Source organism: Penicillium alfredii (genome assembly GCF_028826965.1).
Source record: "Penicillium alfredii strain IBT 34128 chromosome Unknown utg000005l_segment0_segment0, whole genome shotgun sequence".
NCBI lineage: Eukaryota > Fungi > Ascomycota > Eurotiomycetes > Eurotiales > Aspergillaceae > Penicillium > Penicillium alfredii.
The window spans coordinates 2,607,979-2,631,674 of record NW_026622702.1 but is presented as its reverse complement, the minus strand read 5'-3'; the positions used below and the strand labels follow the sequence as shown (position 1 = coordinate 2,631,674).

The window sequence follows — 23,696 nt, the reverse complement described above, 5'->3', positions numbered from 1 at the left end:
GGCGAGAATGGAGCCGAGGGCAAGGGAATGGGTTCAGGTCAACGCGACTATGAGACAATCAATAACCGAGTGGAAATTGCGATGGGGTTAAAAAAAATGGATCGCGTCGGGGGAGGGAGAGACGGGTTTGGGGGGAGAGCAGGGGGGTTGTTTGTTTATGAGGTTTGGGCCGGAGGGGGCTGGGAGCAACGCTGACTGACAACCGAGGCAGCTCCAAAGAACTAGCCCAACGTACCTGGGGTGGCACAGTGCGCTTCACGGGGTAATTCAGAAGTGTTCAATGGGAAGAGAAGATGAAGAGTGTTATATAAGAATTTCAGGCTCTCTCGAGGTTGTCAGGCAGATCCCCGGCGACATCCATTGGCGGAGACCATCGGAACCCCCCGACAACCCCGGCCTCGGCCACTTGGGTTGTCTTGGGGACTTTTGGTGCTCTTTTTATATGTGAATTGATATGAGGTTTCAGGGGAATGAAGTATAGGAAACGTCATTGATTGATCTAGTAGAATACCTGGATTTTATACTGTATGTTGCCCTGTTGCCCTGTTGGATCCCGGCTGTACCTCGGTAAAGCCCGGGATGGGACAAATGATCTGTAGAAACAAACAGCTTGATATTGGATGTGAGAAAAAGTCTGAGCATGTAGGGTTATCCACTATAGCTAGAAGAGTGAGTCTGCTAAGTGAAATTCATGCAGCCCTACTTCCAACGCTAATATGAACATCCACGGGCCGACTGTCTGAAACCTGTACATGATCAAGGAAATTAGCAGAAATTAGCATAGAAACAAGGCATTTTAACATCAATCATGAGGCCATAAAGCCTATACCCCCAGATAATCCACCATGGATGAGTAGCAATAGCAGAGAGACCAGACAACCCACCACAGCCTGCATGAAGCCGTGCCATGGTCAATCACATATAGCATGAGCTCGTTGAAGATAATCTGTGCAGGAAAATAAATCAACTCGTAGCGACAAGTCAACCGGTCAGGCATCGTCCCAAAGGACCCCTCGCTGAGTCGTCGCGCAACGTTGCGTTGCGATCTTTTTCCCACGCCCGCATCCATCGTCTCACCAACCATCATCCTAACCATCCTTCCCATCTGCTCCACATCACAAATTCTTTGTCAATCGCTTCAGATCATCTCTTTTGTACCTCACGCTACCCACCGGAGATGTCTTCGGCCAACCCGGAGGGCGTTGGGGGGATCCAACCCGAGTCCTCGCCTCCGGGGCAGAGGAGCCGGCGTCCATTACGAACGACCCCAGAGATGAAAAGACCCCATCTGATCACTCTGATTCATCAATGCTAACTGCACCAGAGTATCCCAGTGGTACTCATGAAGCCTCGAATCAAAACTTCGGGGAGTCAAGCAATGAGGCTGTCCAGTATGGCAGCCTTCAGGAGACTATCCCGCATGACCTCAATACCCATGAAGAAAACCCCCAATCTCATCGCATGCGAAGACATTCCCTGTTGGAAAGTCGTTCCACGGGCACCAGAAGCGAAGGTGGAGACGAACAGCAGCCCCAGCACGACACCAGCTTTGAGGTGGCAGATGAGCAGCGCGGACTCGAAGCCCTCAACTGTGACTCGACAAACACCGCCTTTAGTGTGAGATTGATCTCCAGAGCCTCATCATCAAGTCAGGACGATGAAGACTTTGATAGTCTGTATGATGTGAGCGTTGACGGAAACGATGGAGAGATTGGGGAAACAGGGTCTGGCCGGCCGATTACCATCGAGCTCCTTCTGGGTCACTCCCAATCTTCTTCAAGCAGCAGCGAAGTGGAAGCACCGCGCGAAGAGAATATCCTCACCGCAGAGGAGGCGGCCGAGCTGGAACATACCGACAGTGAGAGCGATGTTGAAGATCATGCCAGCAGTGACAGAGAAGACGAACAGGAAACGCTGGAGGCACTCAGTGATATGCTGAGGCACCATCCGGCCAACATCGCGCCGTTCATGAGTCTTCAAGAGCCTCCACGAACCAACATCCCGGTTCTCCCCAGACCTATTCGTCCGACACTCGCCCCGAGTCCCCTCCGACGGGTATCGACCCCTGACTCAGACAATTCCAGCAGCAACTCGATGTCTTCTGAAGCGAACAGCGATGCAGAAAGCAGTCCGGGCGAACCAAACGCACCATCCGGTACCCCAGCCAATGAACGGGAATACAACATGAGAGAATCCCAGTCATTAAATCTTGAATACCTGGACGAGGAGCTCATGATGTTGAGCGCGAGACGCAACCAACCGCCGCCTAGTTCTGTTTTTGACCTTCGGCCACGCGTACTTCCCGTCCAGATAGAAGACAGCGCGCCTTTGAATCCACATATCGTCAGAGAGCTGCGCTACCGAGGTCGACCAGGTCTGTCATGCCAGCATGACACCATTCTGCGATACTATGCCGACAAGGAACTCTTGCAATGCCCCGACTGTAAAGGGCGATACCGCTATCTCTATGTTTGCACGGCAGACACCGAAGATTTCTCTGTGCAAGAGGGTCAGGGGAGTGGAGAGCCCCGGGGAAGCATCGACATCCTCAGTCCGTGGATCATCGAGGCCATCAAGCAGGGACATTACACCTCGGAGCAGGTCGACATCATGATCCAGCAGAAGCTCGATGTCCTGCGGGCTGCAAAGAGGGATCGCAACCAGTTTGTCAGTCCGACGCCAAGTCCAAGCCCGTCTGGTGAAGAAGGGCCCAGATTCATCGAGGAGTGGATCGAGGATGTGTCCGATGCACGGCCAACTGAAAGGGACACTGCGGAGCGAAAGCGACAAGCCGAAGAACACTATCGCAAGATGGTGAATCGCTCGAATGCCTTCATCGAGCAGAATTCGCCATGCAAGATGCGAGTGTGCGCCGTTTGCCTTCCAAGACTTGCCGAGTGCGCATGGGAGAGCATCGATGACATCGTTGAGAAGCCGTACAAGGCCCCTCCGCACATCCCCGAATATATCAATCGGCCGATCATCAACGCCGCCGTGGTCCTCAACATGGACTGGACCAAGAAGCTCTCGTTTCAATCGTGGTATGGGCAGGTCCAAAGACGGAATCCCCAGATTGACCTATTCCTGGTCCTGGAACTGGCCGTCGGAATGCGCCTGTCCGAGCTGCAAGGCATGCAGCTCATCACATGGGTCATCAATCGGCGGATGTCAGGACTTCGCTTCTTCGAATTCCTCCGGTGGATGTGGTCTGCGTGCCTCTCCCGGTCCCAGGCCTTGCATTTCCTCGGGATGATCGGCAATTCCCGACTCCTCCGCCAACAGACCCGGACGTTGGCCTCGTCTCGGCCTCGCAGAGAGGCCCGAGCCACCGAAAGGGGGGCAGAGACGCCGCTCTCTGCCTACCCGATTTGGGAAGAGGAGGAGAACGAGCTGGGCGAGTTGACCGAGACTCCCGGCTTCGCCTACGATGATCGAGAGCCGATGGGGCGGCGGATCGATCATCACTGCCAAACGGTCTTGTTCAGCGCGATGAGAGCTGGACAAGATCTGGATGAGGTGGTCATCCGTGGGCGGGTTGAGGGTCGGGCCACCCCTCGTTTCCCGCCGGGGCTCCCCATCAACGAGCCTCAGGGCTCCCTCGAGGCCGATGACTCGGACGACTTGTATACCTAGTCGTCCGAGAGGGGAAAGTCAGGCGGGGGTGAGGCGGGCGCAAAGCATGGCTGAGGGCCATGTGAAGGGATGATCGCGGCGGAGGTGAGCGGCGTGTGGAGAGCGTGTGGAGATTTGTTGCCCGCGAGGCACCTGGGGGAAGATTAGCGGGAGGGCAGGAGAGGAAGCCCTCGACAATTGAAATATGGAAATGAGCACATCTAGGGGGGGGGATGAAAAACAATTATTATTGTTGTTATTGAAGTTTGAGAGACTGCTAGGTACATGCAGGCAGTATGGGTCTGCCAGCACCGAGGGAAGTACCCCAGTCCCCTCCACCGTAGGGAACTTTAAGCAGCTCCGAGCCTCGGCATCTCCCGCAAGTCAAATGCGCGCGATTCCGTCAATCGCCGGATCTTCTTTCTTTCCTTTCGTTTAGTTTTCTCTTTTCTTTCATCGTTCATGCAGAGAAGCCGGTCTTTCTCATGCTCCCTTTTCCACTATGGCCGACCCTGAACACCCTTCAGATCAGGCCCCCGACCATAAGCAGCATGTGGAGCACGGCAAGTCGGCGCAGCAGCAACTGATGGCGGCCTTAACAGCGACCGACGTGACCATCCGGCGTATCGATCGGTAAGGGGCACAATCCTTTTGTAATTGAGTGTTTCATGAATATGACGATTTCCATATACTGGAGACATGGAGCCTATCTTCCAGTCATACTACAAAGTCATATACTATAATTACAACGATAACTCGCGAAATCCAACACTTCACTAACCGAGCCCCGCAGACTCCTTTCCACGGCAAGCGGGCAAGAAAGGGCCTTAGCGACAATCAACTACGTGACCTCGATTCTGCACCACGTCAGTGCGTCAGCCCCATGGATCGCCGTCCAAATACGTTTAGGCATTCTGGCACGCGTCCGGGGCCGCCACCTAGGACCCCCAAGGGTCAAGTCCCCCACATCAGCAGCAGCAACGTCGAGATGGGCCGCGCTGTCATCGCTGGCCTCGGAAACCCGGTACAATCTACGGCTGTTCGGGCTGCTCCAGTTGTGGATCTGGGGGTCCGAAACGCTGAAATCGCCCCCGGCCGACCCCGTCCTGCGCGCTCTGGCCGTGCTGCAGGTTATCTCTAATGTCATCTACCAGCTGCTCGAGAACGTGGCCTATCTCGCCTCTAAGGGCGTGGTGTCGAAGCGCTTCGTCGAGAAATACGGCGGCATCGATAAATGGTATATCTGGAGTACCCGCGGTTGGTTCGGCCATATCTTCTTTCAGTTCTTTGTGCTCTGGCGCCAGCATGTGCTGCGTCGGGAGCGCGTGGCTGAGGCGCGTGCTGCTGCGGGCCGCGTCGAGTCTAAGACTACTACCAAGGCGGAGGATAGCGAGGAGCTGCGGCTTGAGATCCGCGCGTGGCGCAAGAGTCTGGTTAACAACACTGTCTGGGCGCCGTTGTGTTTCCATTGGTGTCTGGAGAAGGGAATTGGCATTCCGGCATATATGACGGGATTGATTAGTTTTCTCGCGGGTGCTTGGAGTTTGCATGATATGTGGGCTGCGACGGCCAATCCATAGATCTTGGGGTTCAGGTTGTTTCGGGGTATTCTAGATCTGCCATGTTTGGACTATATATACCATCTCGCTTCTTGCATCCATACGGGTTCTATACCAACAAAAGGAAGTAAAAACGCTCAGAACAGTCATAATATGGTAGTGCGTTGTACATGAATAATATCTAAATCTCGTATATAAATATATATATCTATTTCTCAGCCAAATTCGACAAGCTCTGGCGTTTCTTGGAGTCCAGCTCCGCCTTGCTATATAAAGCACACCCGAGTATCACGAGAAGGATACCTGTTCCATTCTGGAAGTCGATCAAGAAATCCCCGAGGAAGAAGATTCCCAGCGCAAGGGTGAGGGTCTGCTTGACATTTCCGCAAACCGAGATGGAGAGGGCGCCGGCAACCTTGTTGGTCTGGAAGGAAGAGATGTTGAGCAGGAAGGAGAGGAGACCGTTGAAGAACAGGAAGAGAGCGATCTCGGTGGTGTACGAGCCTGTCCACTGGAGGGTGGGGGTCGTACGGCTGGCCATGGCCTGCTTGAAGGTGGCGACCTCGCCCGAGAAGGCGCCGATGATGAAGGATTGCAGCGCGGCGTAGGGGGACATGCGGAAGAGGAGCTCCATCATGGGCAGGGCGAGGCTTTGGGTCATGAGACGGTTGGTCACGATGGTCTGGATTTGTGGTTAGCCCCGCCCTTTTTTTTTCTTTTTCCACTGGAATCTATATACGGATTGTGAAGTATATAGATATAACATACCTTGATCACAGCCAGAACAACCCCCGCGATCGAAACAATCAAGCCGATTGCCGAGTACTGGTACTCGCCCATGGTGGTCATGGCGGCCCCGACAATAATCGGGAGCAAGGAAACGTACGTCGCGAGGGAGTAAGAGCGCGAGTACCAGACACGATAGAGGAGAACGGTGAACACCGGTGCGGTGTTACGGATGATCTGGAAGAACGCCAGACTGACCAGAGACAGCGAGACGTTGGACATCCAAATGTTGACGGTAAAGAGCATGGAAAACGCCAACAGAGACCAGTGGTCGCGCTGCGACAAGGTCGATAGTTTGAAGTAGCCCAGTTTCAGCAAGACCAGCGTGCCAACGGAGGCGAAGGCGCTGTGCATGCCAGTCAGAAACCAGGGGCAGTTAAACTAAATCAAAAAGAAAAAAGAATCGAATTAATCACGCGTCCGACGGTTGGGAGTCGTAGAAAACGAGGGCTTTTACCTTTTGTAGAACCAGTTTATTGTATATCGTCAGCAGCATGCCGAACAACAGGTACGCGCTCAGCCAAACGAATTTCTCGGTGGTCGAGGTGCGGTACTCGAGCTCGACGCTTGAACGGGTCTTCTTAGAATGATTGGCCTCCAGATCTTCGGAAGAAGAACGCGAAAGGAGAGGCGCCTCCTTGTCGTCCCATGTTGAAGCCATGATCGAGTATATTCAGTCGCACACTCCAATCTAATATCACACGCTGGACAGTCAGAGAGGGAAGGAATAAAACGATGGATCCTGGGGGCTTTGGACTGGTTTAATATTACAATAATTAAAATAATTCCCATGATTCAGTCTAATAATAAAGAGAGAGATGTGTTGGAAGGGGGCCAAAAAACCAAAGTCTAAAAGGGGGCTAAAAAAAACACATGGACTAGTAACAATCCTTATCATACATGTACTTGAGAGAGAATACTTAGAGAATACCTACTTCATACCTACATAATCGAGTATTGTCTTCGCCATCCTCCGAAATAGCCCCCATCCTGAATAGGCCCACGAGTCTCACGAGTCTCACGAGGCTCGCAAGGCTCGCCAGGCTGTGTGTATGGCGAGTCAGCATAACATTCATGGATGTTCAATGGTGGATAATACGATTACCAGTGCACTGGCAACCTCACGAGTCTTCACTTTCTCATGCTTCTCAGTGGAGCCCGGCAATAGCGCAAATTTCAGCTTCGCATTCCGATGTAGCCGTTTCCCATCATCTTATTAGCACCACCGAGCTGATTTCCTCCTACAGTAATCCCATGTTTCTAGTTCGATGTGCATATATTTATAGTACATCCGCATATTTACAGGATGGACCGTGAATGTACAATATGTAAAGTCGCCCGTGTAGATCTTGGCCCCAACAGACGTGTTCTAAAAGTAGACCGCTCCATTTAACAAAGTCTGCACCCGAGAGCGATGAGGGGGAGGATCTTGGTCGATCAGTAATATTTTCCAGCACTTGGACGGTGGCCGCCAGGCCTATTTTTAAATTTTAGATAAATTAGGGAATTATACTCCAAAACCCTTGCGCGAAACTTGGCGCTTACTGGACTTCTTTACATTTCTTCACTAGAGCTGACAGTTAGGCCCCCCTATGTACAGTTGATCCACTTCATATACTCCGGTTCATTGGTGGTTTTATTACGACGAATGTATGCCCGAAAGTCTTTTGGCCGACCACATCCCTCGCCCTGATGTCGGAATACTCCTGCTGAATACACCAAGGTCTCCAGATCTATATCAAAATCCAGTCTTCAAATGAACAATTCCAGGTTGACTCATCTGAGCTATGAACAGCAAGCAAGCCAGCCCAATTACCATGCCGACCCGGGTTCCTCGTCAATCCTGTACAATGACACCTCTCCCACCACTGAGCTAGTATAGCCCTTGCGACGCTCCATGAAAACACCCTGATACATCGCTCCCACGGACTCAGAAGCCTTCAAGGCTGACCGAGACCGAGATTCCGATATGTATCGATAAAAAGGCGCTTGGAGAAACTCATCTACATTCCACGCAGCCGATTTCAGAGGGACCAATCCCTCCATGGAGCCGGTCCAGGCGAATGTCCCAGCATCGACTTTCCGAAGACTATGCACGCGATCGTGGCGGCCCCGTTGGCAAATGTCCACTTGGACGCTCGCCAGGCACATCAACCCAGATTCCAGCTCATAAATTGCGTTTCGCTGGTGCTCATCCAAATCGAAAATGAGCATGCCCTCTACGACAGCAGTGGGGTCGGATGAACGGGCAATGACAGGCGTGCTTGACTCGGTGAATCGATGGAGCTGATATCCAAACAGCGTGGCCTGGGTCATGGCCTGGTCGATCCGATAGCCTTGGTCGGCATCAAGGTAGTACTTGAGTACGGTGGGCAGCATCAAAATCCCATACACAAAACGTGGGGAACTGCCGGGCTGCTTCAGAAACAGTGTCACTTCTTCATCCGAAAAGGTGTTGCTTAGGGCTAATGCAAAATCCCTGGGGTACCACGGCTTCAGCTCCATCGCCATCAACCAATCTCCCCCACGGTCCCACGGCAAATTCCCAACTTCGAGAGGGAGAGGGCGCGCAGAAGTTCAAGTGCATAGAATTGCTCGTTGTTGCTCTGGCGCGATGGGTTGAGGTATTGATGGATGTCCAGGAGCATGAAGTGGAAAATCTTCAATGCTCAATTGGCTTGAGGTTTTCTGAGCCTCTAGACTGCCATGACGCTGATATTTATCAACGACTGGTTCCCCGTTGCCTGGGATGATGGCAATGGTGGGAGCAAAAAACTAGACCAATAGTAGCCAGATGGCACCGCCAAAGAGAGTACAGCGTGAATGAAAGCCTGAGTCACAGATTTGACAAGATAAAAAGCCTTTCTTTGCATTTTGCATCTTGCCAATGTATGCCTCTCAAGGGAAAATCCGAAATGGTCTCCTGTAATGTCTCCCCATGGTCCATGTCTGAGAGGACCAGGGACAGGACGGCTCCCAATCCATGGGCATGAAAGAACAACCTGGGCTGATCCATGCAAGACCTGGGGCAGTTGCCGGCAATTACCCACAGGGAACCTGCCCAGGCAGTAGTATATTTTTGTTGTGACTTTCGTAGACAACAAGAAACTGGGGACCACGGGAGCTCTGGCCTCAGGCACCCGCATCGACCGACTTCCATCGGATTCGCTGTGGCGGACTGTGGCGCTGACATAATCGCCGAGCTTAAGTCATCACTATCGTCACTCGTACCTGGAAAGCTCATCGTCTCTCTCTTCTCCCTCTCCGTTTGCTTCCATCCCCCCTTCTCTTTACCGTCAGACCCCCTCTTCGATCTGCCGGTGCTCTAATCTTTCTCCTATCGTATTTTCTCTCTCGCCTTCAGGCTACGCGTCTCTGCTGGTCCAGCCCCGGTTGTGGACACTTCATATTCATCCTCTCAAGCTTGGTTTCCATCAACGTCAATTCAAAATGTCGTCGGAGCCAGATCATACTCACGACAAGAAGAGGGTCAACCTTCAGTATGTTTTTTTACCCAGTTTAGTGTTCATCTCGTTTAGCTGGCTAACGTCGATATCCAGGGACGCCTCGGGTGCCGAGAAGAAGGATGTAAGGCGGGATTGATGGACAGCTGAGCAAACTCTGGTGCTAACAAAACCCGCAGGAGCTCGACACCTCAACCGCTATTCTCAAGAAGAAGAAGAAGCCCAACTCGTTGATGTATGTGGGCGATGATGAACCCCATCCGCCGGCATGATACTGACAACTCATCAATTAGTGTGACGGATGCCGTCAACGATGACAACTCGGTGATCGCTCTTTCAAACAACACCATGGAGACTCTCCAACTCTTTCGTGGTGACACAGTCCTGGTGAAGGGTAAGAAGCGGAAGGACACGGTGCTGATTGTCTTGGCGGATGACGATCTGGACGATGGGAGTGCCCGCATCAACCGAGTGGTGCGCCACAACCTTCGCGTCAAGCACGGAGATGTCATCACCGTGCACCCTTGCCCTGATATCAAATACGTGAGTTGGATCCCTCGTATATTCCTTCAAGACCATTGCTGATCCTGCTCTCTATGAAACAGGCCAAGCGCATTGCCGTCCTTCCTATTGCCGACACCATCGAGGGCCTGACCGGCTCGCTTTTCGATGTCTACCTTGCTCCCTACTTCCGCGAGGCCTACCGGCCAGTCAGACAGGGCGACCTGTTCACAGTACGAGGTGGTATGAGACAAGTGGAATTCAAGGTCGTGGAAGTGGATCCCCCCGAGTACGGCATCGTCGCCCAGGACACCATCATTCACTGTGAGGGCGAGCCGATTCAACGGGAGGATGAAGAAGGTAACCTGAACGAGGTTGGCTACGATGATATTGGTGGATGCCGAAAGCAGATGGCTCAGATCCGTGAACTGGTCGAGCTGCCTCTCCGCCATCCCCAGCTCTTCAAGTCCATTGGTATTAAGCCGCCCCGTGGTATCCTCATGTACGGCCCCCGGGTACTGGTAAGACTCTGATGGCCCGTGCCGTCGCCAACGAGACCGGTGCCTTCTTCTTCCTCATCAACGGTCCCGAGATCATGTCGAAGATGGCTGGTGAATCGGAGTCGAACTTGCGCAAGGCGTTCGAGGAGGCCGAAAAGAACTCTCCGGCCATCATCTTCATTGATGAGATCGACTCGATTGCTCCCAAGCGTGAGAAGACCAATGGTGAGGTTGAGCGCCGGGTTGTCTCCCAGCTTCTCACCCTCATGGACGGCATGAAGGCCCGATCCAACGTTGTGGTCATGGCCGCCACCAACCGCCCCAACTCCATCGACCCTGCTCTTCGCCGTTTCGGCCGTTTCGACCGTGAGGTTGACATCGGTATTCCCGACCCCACCGGCCGTCTGGAGATCATGCAGATCCACACCAAGAACATGAAGCTTGGTGAGGATGTCGACCTGGAGACGATCGCCGCCGAGACCCACGGTTACGTCGGTTCCGATCTCGCATCCCTGTGCTCCGAGGCCGCTATGCAGCAAATCCGTGAGAAGATGGATCTCATTGATCTTGATGAGGACACAATTGAGGCGGAGGTGCTCGACTCCCTTGGTGTCACTATGGAGAACTTCCGCTATGCTCTGGGTGTCTCCAACCCGTCTGCCCTCCGCGAGGTGGCCGTAGTCGAAGTCCCCAACGTCCGCTGGGACGACATTGGTGGTCTGGAGGAGGTCAAGCACGAGCTCATCGAGAGCGTCCAGTACCCTGTGGACCACCCCGAAAAGTTCCAGAAGTTCGGTCTCTCGCCTTCACGTGGTGTGCTGTTCTATGGTCCCCCGGGTACCGGTAAGACCATGCTGGCCAAGGCCGTCGCCAACGAGTGTGCCGCCAACTTCATCTCGGTCAAGGGTCCTGAGCTGCTGAGCATGTGGTTCGGTGAGTCTGAGAGCAACATCCGTGACATCTTCGACAAGGCCCGTGCCGCTGCTCCTTGTGTCGTCTTCCTTGACGAGTTGGACTCCATCGCCAAGTCTCGTGGTGGCTCCGTGGGTGATGCCGGCGGTGCCTCCGACCGTGTTGTTAACCAGCTCCTGACCGGTAAGTTTCAATTTGTAGATACTGCCTGAGACCATTACTAACTAGTCAACAGAGATGGATGGTATGACCTCGAAGAAGAACGTCTTTGTCATTGGTGCTACCAACCGTCCGGAGCAGCTGGATGCTGCTCTGGTCCGTCCCGGCCGTCTTGACACGTTGGTTTACGTTCCCCTGCCCGACCAGGCTTCCCGAGAGGGCATTCTCAAGGCGCAGCTCCGCAAGACCCCCGTTGCGACCGACGTCGATATGGCCTTCATTGCCAGCAAGACCCACGGTTTCTCCGGTGCCGATCTCGGCTTCGTGACGCAGCGTGCCGTGAAGCTGGCGATCAAGGAGGCTATCACCGCCGACATCGAGCGCCAGAAACAGCGCGAGGCTGCCGGCGAGGATGTGAAGATGGAGGACGAGGAGGATCTGGAGGAGGAAGACCCCGTGCCGGAGCTCACCCGCGCTCACTTCGAGGAGGCCATGAAGTCGGCCCGCCGCTCCGTCAGCGATGTCGAAATCCGTCGATACGAAGCCTTCGCCCAGAGTCTAAAGAACTCTGGCGGCAGCAGCTTCTTCCGCTTCCCCTCTTCCGGGGAGGTCCAGGAAAACGACACGTTCGGCGAAGCCGGCAATGACGACAGCCTCTACGATTAAATGGTTTCGCTCCGGGTGATGACTTGTGTTTTCTAGTTTTCTAGTTTTTTTTCTTATTTCTGGCGATTCAATCTCTCTCACCCGGCTTTCCCATGCTGGGGATTGTCATGGATAGATCTTTTTCACAGGGGTGGGAACTCGCTATGAGAGCCGGGATGTGATTTCCCTTGGTTCTCGTCTGGTTTGCCCACATACAATGTGCCATAATAGCCGATACAGGTGGAGAAATCTCTACGTTTACCATGATTCTGTTCTAATTTTGGAGCGTATGTTATCATTGGATATTGCAAGTGCCAGCCTAGCGAAGTCTTACCACGTCACGGTATAGAGTGAGGTGACGGCGCCATATAGAAATGCTCGCAAAAGCACATCTATCTTCCATCTTATCTTCAGTCTCATTTTGCTCTCTAGACCCCGTCGCTGATATGGTTATCTAGTTCGCTGAGAGATAGATTCACACAAATGAAGTCGAAAATTATTCATTAATCTTTATAATCTATAACAGACGCAATGCAACAGAAAAACCAAGGTATAAAACAGCCGTAACTCCAGGTTGTGCGATCAACGCGAATCAACATTCATCATCAAGGCATAGATGAGCAAAAGCAACATCTCAGCAAGTTTGAACAGCCAGTTCCGAAACTATCAACTAGAACTTCGGAGTGAACTTGCTCATGGCACGGATCCTAGCACCATAGAAGTAGAATAGAATAGGAATGGGGATCATGGCGATAGTGATGAAGCCCAGCACACTGGAAGCCCAGTTCACGCCGAGGTTGTGATACATCTGGGTAGCGAAAAGCGGAAAAGCGCCACCGAGAACAGAGCGGAAGAGAGTGTTGGCGGCGATGGCCGAGTTGGCGAACATCATGTAGACGTCGATGATGTAGTTCAGCCCCTGCATGAAGATGACCAGGATGCCCATGCCGATGGGAACGCCGGCGATGACCTGCGGCACCCAGGAGATGTGCGGGCTGGAGGTCCAGCCGAACCAGAAAAGGCCGATGGGGAGCAGCACGGACGCGACCATCATGGGGATGAGACGCTCTTCGGGGACGACGTGGCCGTGCTTGGCGAGTTTGCGGGCGAAGCGGGTCTTGGTGGTGTAGACGATTAGGGCCACGCCCAGCAGCACGCCAATGAAGATGCCAATGAAGGGGAGTCCGGCGACGCCAAGGTTGGTCCAGCCGCGCTCTTCGCTGAAGGAGATTGGGTACGCCTCGAAGAACAGGTAGAGAATCCCGTAGATTAGCGCCAGATACACTGTGACGCAGAACAGGATCGGCTCCTGGAACAGCATCTGGATGGGGCGTAGCAGGTACTTGTGCATGATCTCGCTCATCGTCGGCTGGTGTTCGTCCAGGAATGAGTGCAGAGCCCAGTTGCGGGTCTCGCGACGCAGGCGCGCTGCGCGCTTCTGCAGCAGGACGGGGCTGTAGGTCTCGGGGACAATGTATAGGGCGATCAATCCAAAGAAGGATGATGCGATCATCGTGATCCATGCCGTCCAGCGCCAGCCCAGATGCGAGTCAGTGATGAATCCACCACTGTGATCAGAGTTAGCTACCTCGAACCGAGACAAGAAGATAAGATTTTCGGAGAACATACACAATCGGACCAAGGACCGGGCCTTGGAAAGTGGCCGAGCTGAACATGGCAATGGCCACCGCGCGGTCAACCGGATCCCAGAGGTCTGCCATGGCGCCGCCTACGACAGCCAGTGGCGAGCAACCGAAGACGCCGATCAGGAACCGGCTGACCATGATAGTCTGCAGGTTCTGGGCCACAGCCACAGGGATCTGGAAGATAATGAAAACGGCATAGCCGAAGAACAGCGGCAACCGACGCCCGTAGAGCTCACTTAACGGCGCCCAGAACATGGGACCCAGAGCAAAGCCGAAGATGACCAGACTCGTCCCGAGGATCATGACTTCGGTCGACACGCCAAACTCCTCCGAAGTCACCATCGTTGCGGTCGAGAAGACACTGGATGCGAAAGTGATCCACACCGTCATCAGAGACATGCTCACTGTGATGGCCCATTTCCGCGACTTCGGGAAATTCTGAGGATTCTCTGGGTCGTCGGGTCCGTCCCATTCCACGAGGTTAGGGTCTTTCTCGGTGGACTTTTCCGGTGGTGAGCCGCGGCCGCTCTCGACATCTGTGTCTTCGGCAGGCAGCCCCTTGGCGAGGACACCGTTGGTGTCTGCCTCTGGCTCAGCGTTGGTGTTGTGGTGATCCATACTTAGGCGAGGCGTGGTGGCAGTCGAATCAAATGGGTTGGCGCTCATGGCTAGTGTGCAAGTATGGAGAAGAGATCGACTGCTCATGACAATTTTGAATATTTTCTAGAACTCGAGCATGAGCCATAGTTAAGTATGCTCAAGTATAAGGAAGCAGCACTCGGGGCTTACCAAAAGCATTATCTCCGACCCCATCAAGGGACGCATGTTGACAAATGCCATGTGGGACCTCGAGCTGCTCGGCACTCCCATCAAGCTATCTCCGTGTGCTTGACGCCCTAAACCCCGATGCGTTATTGAGATGAAAAATCAAGAAACGGTGCTTTCCGTGGTTTTTTCCCGCATGAGTCAGTTTCATGTTGGACTTGGTTTAGCGCCCACGAGGACTGATGAGCAGAAACCACGAGGCAACACTGCAAGTTCACGGGTAGTTTTTTTTTTTTTTTTTTTTTTTTTTTTTTGCATGAAATCACTCTGATATCTGGCGGGGAGGACCATGGGCACACTCAAAATCTGTTTACACGATTTGCCTGGACCATTGCGTGTGTCGCCACAAGTACCGGAAAATAAAAAAAAATTAAGAACGGCCAAGCTGCTGGATCATTACTCGGAGGCCGTTGAGCGTCGGAGTCGGTCTCAGCGCGACCCCGAAGACGCGAGTGGATCCACTTCGGTAGATGCCGGCCGTTTCTCTTCCGATTGAAGTAGGGTAAGTAGCTCTGGGGTGGAGGGTTTTTGATTTGATGTCGGATTTTCTTAAAGAGTATAGCTGTCGGAGAAGTTAATCATAGTCTCTTGGTGTGTGCTGGCCATGAGCCATGGTCGTTTCACGTCAGATGTCAATCAGGGTCCATGGATAGATCATCTAGCCCCTAAACAGGACTATAGCTGGGGCGAATCCTGTTTGAATTGAGCTGCTCTGCTTTGTTGCAGCGAGCACATGTCCAGTGCTAGCCACAGCAAATGCATGAAGCTGCCAGCAAATCCCCTAGACATGGCTGTTAGGTCCTGGGAACCTGGGTCGCCTAAAGTGGTGGCCATCTGCCCCGAGGGTCATTGGATAACGCCTGGGTAAGATGCATCGAATATGGCAAAGGACTCTTAGCGATAGTTCCACTTGGACACAAGCCAGATGAACGATGGATGAAAAAGGAGAGAGGGCTCTGTAGTGACTTACCCCCCCAAATAGGGCAGACGCGGTCCCGTGAAACGCGTCGGGCGGTCAACCTCCACCTCAACCTGGCACCGCGTTGCTCTCTCCAACTCCCTTCCATGTGAGACTTCCTCAACCACATCATGCCTTCGCGTTCTCGCCAGGGTCCTACGGAGGTGGAGGAGGAATCCGGGCTTCGCAGCCTCTCTTTCAATCAACCACTCTCGTGGCGCGTGGGGCGTGCCGCTATCCCCATCGCCGAGTTACTGGACCGCCTCCAGACCCTCGCGCAGGAACTCCGCAAGCTCGAACAGGAGGAAGTCGACCAGGAATCGCTGCGGAAGGTTTCACAAGAGCTTGCCAGTGGGCAGCTCCTCGCGCACAAAGACAGGGGAGTTCGGGCCTGGGCCACGTGCTGCATCGTCGATGTCTTGCGACTTTGCGCGCCGGAAGCGCCCTTTACGAGAAACCAGCTTAAGGTGCGCGACTATGCAAACATGGTCCCAGATCGTGTCTTGATGCGACCGGGAGGGGGACGCGCGCTGACACTTCAAAACTCACGTAGGACATCTTCACTTGTATCGTGACATCCATCATCCCCGCGCTCGCCGATCCATCCAATGCCTACAATGCGCAGCACATTTACGTCCTGGGTTCCCTCGCCGAGGTGAAGAGTGTGGTTCTCATCGTCGACCTCGATCATGCGGAGTCGCTCATTGTCGCGCTCTTCACGAGCTGCTTCGACATTGTTTCGGGGTCCTCCAAGGCCTCGACGGGTGAGGAGGTGGCCAAAGGGGTCGAGTTTGACATGACTCGGGTACTTGTCACGGTGGTGGATGAGATCGTCATCTTAACCCCCGAGGTCGTGGATATCATTGTGGCGCAATTCTTACGGGTAGACCCGCGAATGCTGGACAACCCTAGCAAGAAAGGGAAACGGCCAGACGCCCCGCTCGATGCCAAGCAGGATACTCTTTTGCTCAAAGACTATCCGCCAGCCTACAACATGGCCAAGGCAATTTGTCAGGCATGCCCCGAGCGAATGACGAGCCACATCGGACAGTACTTCAATAATGTTATCATCGACGCGTCCGTAGTTGCCGGTCCAACACACGGGTCCAAGCATGGGTCCCGGAAACCCAATCTCGACGACTCGGATGAGGAAGGAGAGGATATCAAGGAGTTAAGCAAAGCGCACCGTCTCATTCGTGAGCTCTGGCGCGCCTGCCCGGAGGTTTTACAAAACGTGATCCCACAAATCGAAGCGGAGCTGTCTGCGGAATCGATCGCATTGCGTCTGTTGGCTACTCAGACCATTGGAGATCTTGCCGCGGGGATTGGTGTGGCTGGTGCTCCTCCAACGCCTCCAATGGATCCTGCGGCATACCCACCGGTGGCATTGGTGGACTATGCACAGCTGATTCCCCAGCCGAATGTCCTCTTGACACCCGTTTCCCCGAAACCTTTTTCTCAAGTTCATGCCTCAGCCTATGAGGCCTTTCTGAGCCGACGCCTCGACAAAACACCATCAGTCCGTGCTGCCTGGGTCACTGTCGTGGGACGCATCCTCTTGACTTCGGCAGGGGGGTCCGGTTTGAGTGAAAGCGAAGAACAGGGGCTCGTCCGAAGTCTTGCCTTGATGCTCCGTGATGCGGATGAGAAGGTTCGCGTCGCTGCAGTGGATACAGTGGGTCAGTTCGGCTTGAACCACATTGTCCACAAGCTGGGTGTGGATGGCGGCTGCTCGTCGCCGGATTCAGTATTTGCCATTCTCGCCGAGCGAGTGAAGGATCGCAAGCCCCCGGTTCGCGAACACGCTATGAAGATCCTGGCTCGAATGTGGGCGGTGGCCGCTGGAGATATCGAGCAAAATACCGAACCCGTGGTGTCGCTTCTGAAAGACGCTCCGTCTAAAATCTTCGATGCCTTCTATACCAACGACCAAGAGATTCACGTTTTGATTGACCGCGTATTGTTTGAAACCCTCCTCCCGCTCAACTATCCTCCAATCAAGTCGAAACTATCGCGAGGAGGCTCGAATCAGTCACAGAAGCAAAAAGATAGTCAGCCTTCGGAAGCCGACCAGGAGACAGATATCGACAAGATCCGCGTGCGTCGGGTACTCACTCTGCTCAGGGGATTGGACGAAAAAGCTCGACGAGTCTTTTTCGTCATGCTCGCCCGCCAATTATCTATGAGGATGGCTGTTACCATGTACTTGGAGGCCTGTGAGAGCTACAATGTAAGTGTCTTGGCGATCTTATTCAGCTTCATAATTTGATACTAACTCAGGATTCTAGGGTGGTGTAATTGACAAAGGCGAGCAACAGGCCAAGGCACAACTGTCGAAGATTGTTGACTCGCTGTCCAAGACTTTCCCGGATGCTTCCCGCGCCTCAGCCGATCTATGGAAGTTCGCCAAAGTACATGATCGACGCAGCTATCAACTGGTCCGGTTTGCTATGGCTGCTGTCAGTGATTATCGCACTGTGATCAAGGCCATCAAGGAACTTCAGCGGCGCGTACAAAGTGCAAACAACTCGCCCTTGCTAGAGACACTGACCCCTCTTCTGTACCGCTGCGGATCCCTCATCTTTAACCGGAGTCATATTCCAGCTATCATGAGCCTCTCCCGAACAGACGAGAACGGGCTCGCGAATGCAGCCCAGGAAATGCTCAAGCAGATCTCATCCCAAAACCCCGAAGTCCTGGAGGCACAAGTCCAAGAGATGTGCAAGGATCTCGAAGCGCAAGCTCCCAAGGCTTCATCGGCTGGCGACGCTGGCACGGAAGAGATCCTGAAGGCTTGTGCTGGGTTTGCCAAAAAGCTGCCAGCAAAGCTTCCGAAGGAACGCAAGTTTTTCCAAGCTCTCACCAACTATGCCCTCTACAGCTCCTCGCCACATGCGGCCAAGCATGCTGTCTCCATCCTCATGGCCACTGCCGATCGAAAAGAGATGTATGCTAAGGATCTGGTGCAAAAGTGTGTCAAGAAGTGGACATACGGATCCGATCGGTTCCTTACTCGTCTAGCTGCCTTGTCGCAGCTAAGTCTCCTCGCGCCAAGGGAGGCTGACGAAGAAAGCGACACAATTATTTCAATCGCTATCAATCAGATTCTTCTGGTCAACCGCGCTTCTCAGACAGATGCCGGTTATAGCTGGTCTGACTCGGTGGATGATGAGACTCACGCTAAGGAATGGGCGCTCAAGATCATAGTCAACCGGCTTCGTGCCACGGACGGCGCGGATGACGAAGCAGACTTCCGCGCTCATGCAGAGCCCGTCTACCGCACATTAAATAAACTAGTCACCGGCGAAGGCGAGCTGTCCAAGAAGAAGGATACGCCAGCTGGCCAGAAGTCGCGGCTACGCCTCCTTGCTGGCAAGTCCCTGGTCAAACTGTGCGCGTCTAGCAGCCTCTGCGACCAGCTTTTGACCCCAGCGGATTTCAACTCAATCGCACTGATGGCGCAAGACCCGCTGCTATTAGTTCGAGGTGGGTTCATCAACCACCTGAAGAAGAAACTCGTGCAAAAATCGCGGCTCGGTCACCGATGGTACATAATACCTTGCCTGCTTGCCTTCGAGCCCAGTGTTAGCCTGAAGGAGAGCACACTCACCTGGCTACGGTCTCGCGCAGCATTTTTCTCTCAACAAGCCCAAGCAAGTGGGAAGCGGACTGACCAAACGATAGTCATGGAATTGCTTTTCTCGCGACTGCTGTCTCTGCTTGCGTATCACCCTGATTACCCGCCCGAGGACTTGGATGAGTCGACCAAGCTCGGTGACCTGAGCGATTTCTCGCGATACATCCTCTTCTATCTCTCCGCAGTAGCTAACGAACAAAATCTGTCACTGATCTTCCATGTCGCCCAGCGCGTCAAACAATTCCGTGACGGTATCACCAAATCTGACGAAATCTCCACTCGTCTCCACACACTGTCCGATCTCGCCCAGGCCACCATCCGTCGTTTTGCCGACATCTATTCTCAGCAACACAAGTTCGGCGGGGGTTCTGGCGGGACTAACATCCTGCAAACGTACCCAGGGAAGATGGGCGTGCCCAGCTCCCTGTTTGCTTCTATGAGCGGCCACCGTGAGGCGCAAGATGTCGCCGACAAGAACTTCCTCCCCGACGAGATGGACGACCTACTGGATCGCGTTGTGCGTACTGCTATGAAGCCCAAGAACAGCTCCTCTCATGGCGGGCATGGTGGTCCGGTGAAAAAACGTAAACCCGAGTCTTTGGATGCCAATGGCAACGCATCCGCGACCAAGAAGATCCGCAGAGACAAGGGCAAGGCTGTTCGTCCACCACGCAAATCTTTGTCAGTCGGTGCGTCGGCCAAGGCCCCCAGACGCAAGCGCAAGAACGAGGACGAGTGGTCCTCTGATGGCGGCGCAGCGGAACAACCTTCATCTGCCCGCCGGCGCAGCAGCAGAGGCGTCAGCAAGAAGGATGTCAGCTATGCAGACCACGACAGCGACGAGGATGATCAGGAGATGGAAGAGTGGGACCAGGCCCCCCCAGCGAATGGCCATGACGATGCTGCGGAAGAGGACAGCGACGATGAAGAAATGCAGGATGATGAGGGTGATGAGAAAGCCGGCGAGGCCGACGAGCCCCAAGAAAATGACGAGAACGATGAGCCCGAAGCCGCCAGCGAGAAGGAGGCCACACCTCCTGCTCCCCCCTCGAAGCGAGGTGTCCGAACCAGCGAGACCAAAGCCAGCCGTGCTAAAAAGCCGACGACCACGACTTTGCCGACGCGTCGCTCGTCGCGGCGAGGATAAAAGATGGTATTGATTTTCTCTCAGTCTTTTCGGCCTTTGATTTACTCGAGTCCTGAACCACATTCGCGTTGATGTTTTATTTATTGTCTTGTTTTTTTCTTCTCTTTTCTTCTGGTGTCTTTCTTTCTTTCTTTCTTTTTCACCTTGTATGCCCATTCGTACTCTGATCATCTGCCAATTCCCATTCATATCTCCGTCTTGTGTGTTTGTTGCCATGACAGTTCGAGATGTATACCCCAGTTGTACTGCACTCCAATATTATCCTTATGTAAATGAAGAGTGATTTGTCATGTATCTCATACTTGTTTATCTTACTTGTCTATCCTAACTCAGATTCCTCCACTTTTGATCTTAATCTCTAGCCTTGAACCTTGGTTAGAGTCAAGGTGATGGTAGAAGCATGAGGCAGCGCATAAGAAACCTATGAATAACATATTTACTCTCTGGTCTACCATCCCACACGACTTATTACACACACAAGGAAAAAAGAGAAACGGAAAAAAAAAAGAGCAGTAAAAGAAGCAGCAATGAAGACGCATCAAGCCGAAACCAACACCCGCTACCCCTCGGGAGGACCCAGGGTAGCTGCCACGCAGATCGAAGCCCCTATACAACGCCCGCCTGGAAATGGACCAAACAAAAAAAGTCTTGGGATTGGATGAAGATCGCATGGATCAATGATGTAGCAACAGGAAAAAAAGAATACAGTCCATTCGAAGGAAAGGGGAACATCACACACACTCGAGACGCCGTGGTCATCGCTTCATCAAGGAAATTTCTGACTATGGCTGGGGGGTCGCGCCTAGGGCAGGGCTGGCGCTGGCAGGAGTCCCGCCGCCTGGACTGGCACTTGCACTGCCCGTTTCGGAGTGCACAACGCCTCCGGTCTTCTGGAGACGTTCTTCCACGCGCTCCTTGTGCTGTCGGTTGCGGAGGTGAACTTCGAAGTTGTCGACCGTCATACCGGGCCCCGGGGTGTACAATTTCCCGGGACAATCGTGGCAGCGGATGCGGGGGAGGTATTGGTATTTGATCTTCTGGCCCGACTGAAGGTTATTGGGATTGGCCACGGGAGCCAAAGTTTCCATATCCACAGCCGAGTAACGCATCACTCCTTCAAACGAATCATTGGGATGAGATTGCTTAAGTCGGTTGAGGCCGGCCGCAAGCCAGTTGGGTGGTGGGGGCTGAATGGGCAGCGGTCAGACATGGGACCAAGAATCAGGTTAAAATCGTCTACTCACTCCAGAGACCCCGGGTTGGGGAGGGTTTGGCGCATCAACTGCTCCGGTCTGTTGTGGTCGCACAGGTGGGTGGATGCGAGATTGCTTGTCGGAAGGAGGCGCCATGGCTCGCGCGGATGCGGTGGGTTGCGGGGAGGAAAAAATTCGCTTTCCATTCCTCAGGTCGACCAACTTGTCTCGGGAGATCTTAAGCCTCACAATCAACTTCTCAGGCTCCTCCACACTCTCCTCGCGGTATTGCTGTCTTCGGGCCGAGACCCGCGGCTCAGATACCACCGGTTCGGGGGTCGCCGATTGTCCTAGACTGGCACGCAGGGCGGCATGAGCTGCGGTCGCCGCACCTCTCATGCCCCGTGTGCGTGCAGTGCCTTGGGCAAGATTCGGTCCAATGGCTGGTGACCCTACAGAGGAATCATCGCTATCAAAGTCGTCCGAATCATCATCTCGTGTTCCAGCCATGCCGCGGCGACGACCAGAGCCAGAGCGCTTTATCACATTGCTCTCTTCCATGGACGGTGCCGAGTTGGGGATGACCGATGAGACAATCATGGTTCGAATAGTGCGTTGGCGATCCTTCAAATCGGGGAGGGCGGGGCCACCACGACGATTAATGGATCGCTTCTGTCGACGTTGTTCTCGTGATATTGAAATTTCGGTTCGCTCGAGATCGGCCTCATTCAACTCGTAGAGATATGGCGTGTGTTCCTTAGCCGATTGGTATGGGCGGAAAGCCGAAGCAACTGGAGTGGGGAGGAAAGAAGTGTTGAGATCAGGATCCTCGATGGGACGACCGTCGAATGAATGAGCGACGATGTAAAGTGACTTGGTGAAAAGCTGAGACTGCTCGCGAATGGAATGGGCGATCGCGGTGGTGAACTCGCCAGAGAGGGACAGCTCTTCCGTCATGCGCAGAGCGAACTCCTCCGGCGAGTTTCGTGGATCGTTGATATCCCACTCGAACTGGTCAATCAGGGTGTGCTGGCCAATGGTGATGTTCAACTTGACCAAGATGCGCATCTCATCGTTTTTGTATGCGCTATACGGGAGGTGGGGGTCGAGAGGTTCCTCGTTAATAAAGATTTGCGGGTAATAATCCATCAGCTGTTCCTGAATGCTCTGCGAAATCATGCGCATCAGTGGACCGGCTGTCTCCAGTGCGAGGCCCAGATCCTCCACCAGTTTCTCGGCAAACAGGTCCGGCGACACCACACGGTCGTGCAGATTCCAGGTGAAAGTATCACGGATTTTGACCTTCTCCCAGTCGATATCAAGCCGAATAGGTACCAAGTCTTCGTTTTGTTCGCTTTGAACTTTCATATCACGACGTGAAATGCGTAATTCCCGTGTCTTCCGGTTTCCCGGCCGTCGTCGATGGGATGGGTACAACAGCTGTGAGTGTTGATTACGCAGATCCGTGCGCAGATTTCCGAAGCCTTCATAGCCCACTCCATACAAGGCCCCCGGGTTCATCTGGTTCTCCCGGCGCAATGCCAGGTAGAAATCTCGCTCTGTCCGCTTCTGCTGCTGCCATTCCTGGGTCGGGTTATGCCACGCGGCTGCGGCCGAATGCTGAAACTCGCGGTCGACGTACTGTTCTAGCAAAATCTTGTCCAAGGGTGCCTCACGAACGCGTACAGGCATAGCAGTGGAGGGGTCGGCGGACGCGATCACGGATCCATTGCGTGATCGCTTCTTGCTAGAGGCGGAACCGTTTGTGCCGTTCGACTGGGGGGTGCCATTGGAGTCATCCGATGATCCTGATGCCTCTAGCATGGCTTTCGCGTTCTGCTTTCCTTCTGCAATCGCATCTGGTGTTGGGCCATTGACCGCTTGGTCTATCCCTGAGTCGAAGTCTCCACCTTGATCCCCCGGGTCGAACGCGCCCGAGTTATTCTGAACCCCTAATTGAGGGTCACCGGGAGATTGCTCGGACTGCAACGAGCCACTCTCCAATTCGGGAGACGGCATGGCCGACATGGAATTGAAACAAAATAAACGCCCGCTATTACTCGCACGACAATCGACGATGGGGGTAATACTGGACGCGACAGGGATATTTCACGGGTAGTTTATGGCAGCATCATGGAGCGAAACCTAAAAC

General features: G+C 53.6%; 8 protein-coding genes across 8 annotated transcripts; 4 read left to right on the top strand and 4 right to left on the bottom strand.

Moving 5' to 3' along the window:
- Positions 1 to 1,308: 1,308 nt before the first annotated feature.
- Positions 1,309 to 3,633, top strand: NUU61_004403 (uncharacterized protein; the record flags this gene model as incomplete). The annotated part of the gene is made up of 1 exon (XM_056654985.1): positions 1,309 to 3,633. One exon carries the CDS (start codon positions 1,309 to 1,311, stop codon positions 3,631 to 3,633), a length of 2,325 nt encoding a protein of 774 aa, XP_056513012.1.
- A 481-nt stretch (positions 3,634 to 4,114) lies between these two features.
- On the top strand, positions 4,115 to 5,192 carry NUU61_004402 (uncharacterized protein; the record flags this gene model as incomplete). The annotated part of the gene is made up of 2 exons (XM_056654984.1): positions 4,115 to 4,245; positions 4,406 to 5,192. 2 exons carry the CDS (start codon positions 4,115 to 4,117, stop codon positions 5,190 to 5,192), a joined length of 918 nt encoding a protein of 305 aa, XP_056513011.1.
- A 187-nt stretch (positions 5,193 to 5,379) lies between these two features.
- NUU61_004401 (Drug/metabolite transporter) lies at positions 5,380 to 6,618 on the bottom strand (the record flags this gene model as incomplete). Its single annotated transcript, XM_056654983.1, has 3 exons — positions 5,380 to 5,853; positions 5,940 to 6,338; positions 6,403 to 6,618. 3 exons carry the CDS (start codon positions 6,616 to 6,618, stop codon positions 5,380 to 5,382), a joined length of 1,089 nt encoding a protein of 362 aa, XP_056513010.1.
- A 1,151-nt stretch (positions 6,619 to 7,769) lies between these two features.
- On the bottom strand, positions 7,770 to 8,462 carry NUU61_004400 (gamma-glutamylcyclotransferase family protein; the record flags this gene model as incomplete). The annotated part of the gene is made up of 1 exon (XM_056654982.1): positions 7,770 to 8,462. One exon carries the CDS (start codon positions 8,460 to 8,462, stop codon positions 7,770 to 7,772), a length of 693 nt encoding a protein of 230 aa, XP_056513009.1.
- A 945-nt stretch (positions 8,463 to 9,407) lies between these two features.
- cdc48 (AAA family ATPase CDC48) lies at positions 9,408 to 12,159 on the top strand (the record flags this gene model as incomplete). The annotated part of the gene is made up of 7 exons (XM_056654981.1): positions 9,408 to 9,457; positions 9,518 to 9,545; positions 9,601 to 9,656; positions 9,715 to 9,964; positions 10,027 to 10,437; positions 10,479 to 11,517; positions 11,570 to 12,159. 7 exons carry the CDS (start codon positions 9,408 to 9,410, stop codon positions 12,157 to 12,159), a joined length of 2,424 nt encoding a protein of 807 aa, XP_056513008.1.
- A 649-nt stretch (positions 12,160 to 12,808) lies between these two features.
- NUU61_004398 (MFS transporter) lies at positions 12,809 to 14,450 on the bottom strand (the record flags this gene model as incomplete). The annotated part of the gene is made up of 2 exons (XM_056654980.1): positions 12,809 to 13,706; positions 13,768 to 14,450. The coding sequence occupies 2 exons, from the start codon at positions 14,448 to 14,450 to the stop codon at positions 12,809 to 12,811; spliced, it is 1,581 nt and encodes a 526-aa protein (XP_056513007.1).
- Positions 14,451 to 15,698: 1,248 nt separating this feature from the next.
- On the top strand, positions 15,699 to 20,351 carry NUU61_004397 (sister chromatid cohesion factor PDS5; the record flags this gene model as incomplete). The annotated part of the gene is made up of 3 exons (XM_056654979.1): positions 15,699 to 16,034; positions 16,121 to 17,797; positions 17,856 to 20,351. The coding sequence occupies 3 exons, from the start codon at positions 15,699 to 15,701 to the stop codon at positions 20,349 to 20,351; spliced, it is 4,509 nt and encodes a 1,502-aa protein (XP_056513006.1).
- A 782-nt stretch (positions 20,352 to 21,133) lies between these two features.
- On the bottom strand, positions 21,134 to 23,572 carry NUU61_004396 (SWI/SNF chromatin-remodeling complex subunit SNF5; the record flags this gene model as incomplete). The annotated part of the gene is made up of 2 exons (XM_056654978.1): positions 21,134 to 21,538; positions 21,596 to 23,572. 2 exons carry the CDS (start codon positions 23,570 to 23,572, stop codon positions 21,134 to 21,136), a joined length of 2,382 nt encoding a protein of 793 aa, XP_056513005.1.
- Between the last annotated feature and the right edge of the window lie 124 nt (positions 23,573 to 23,696).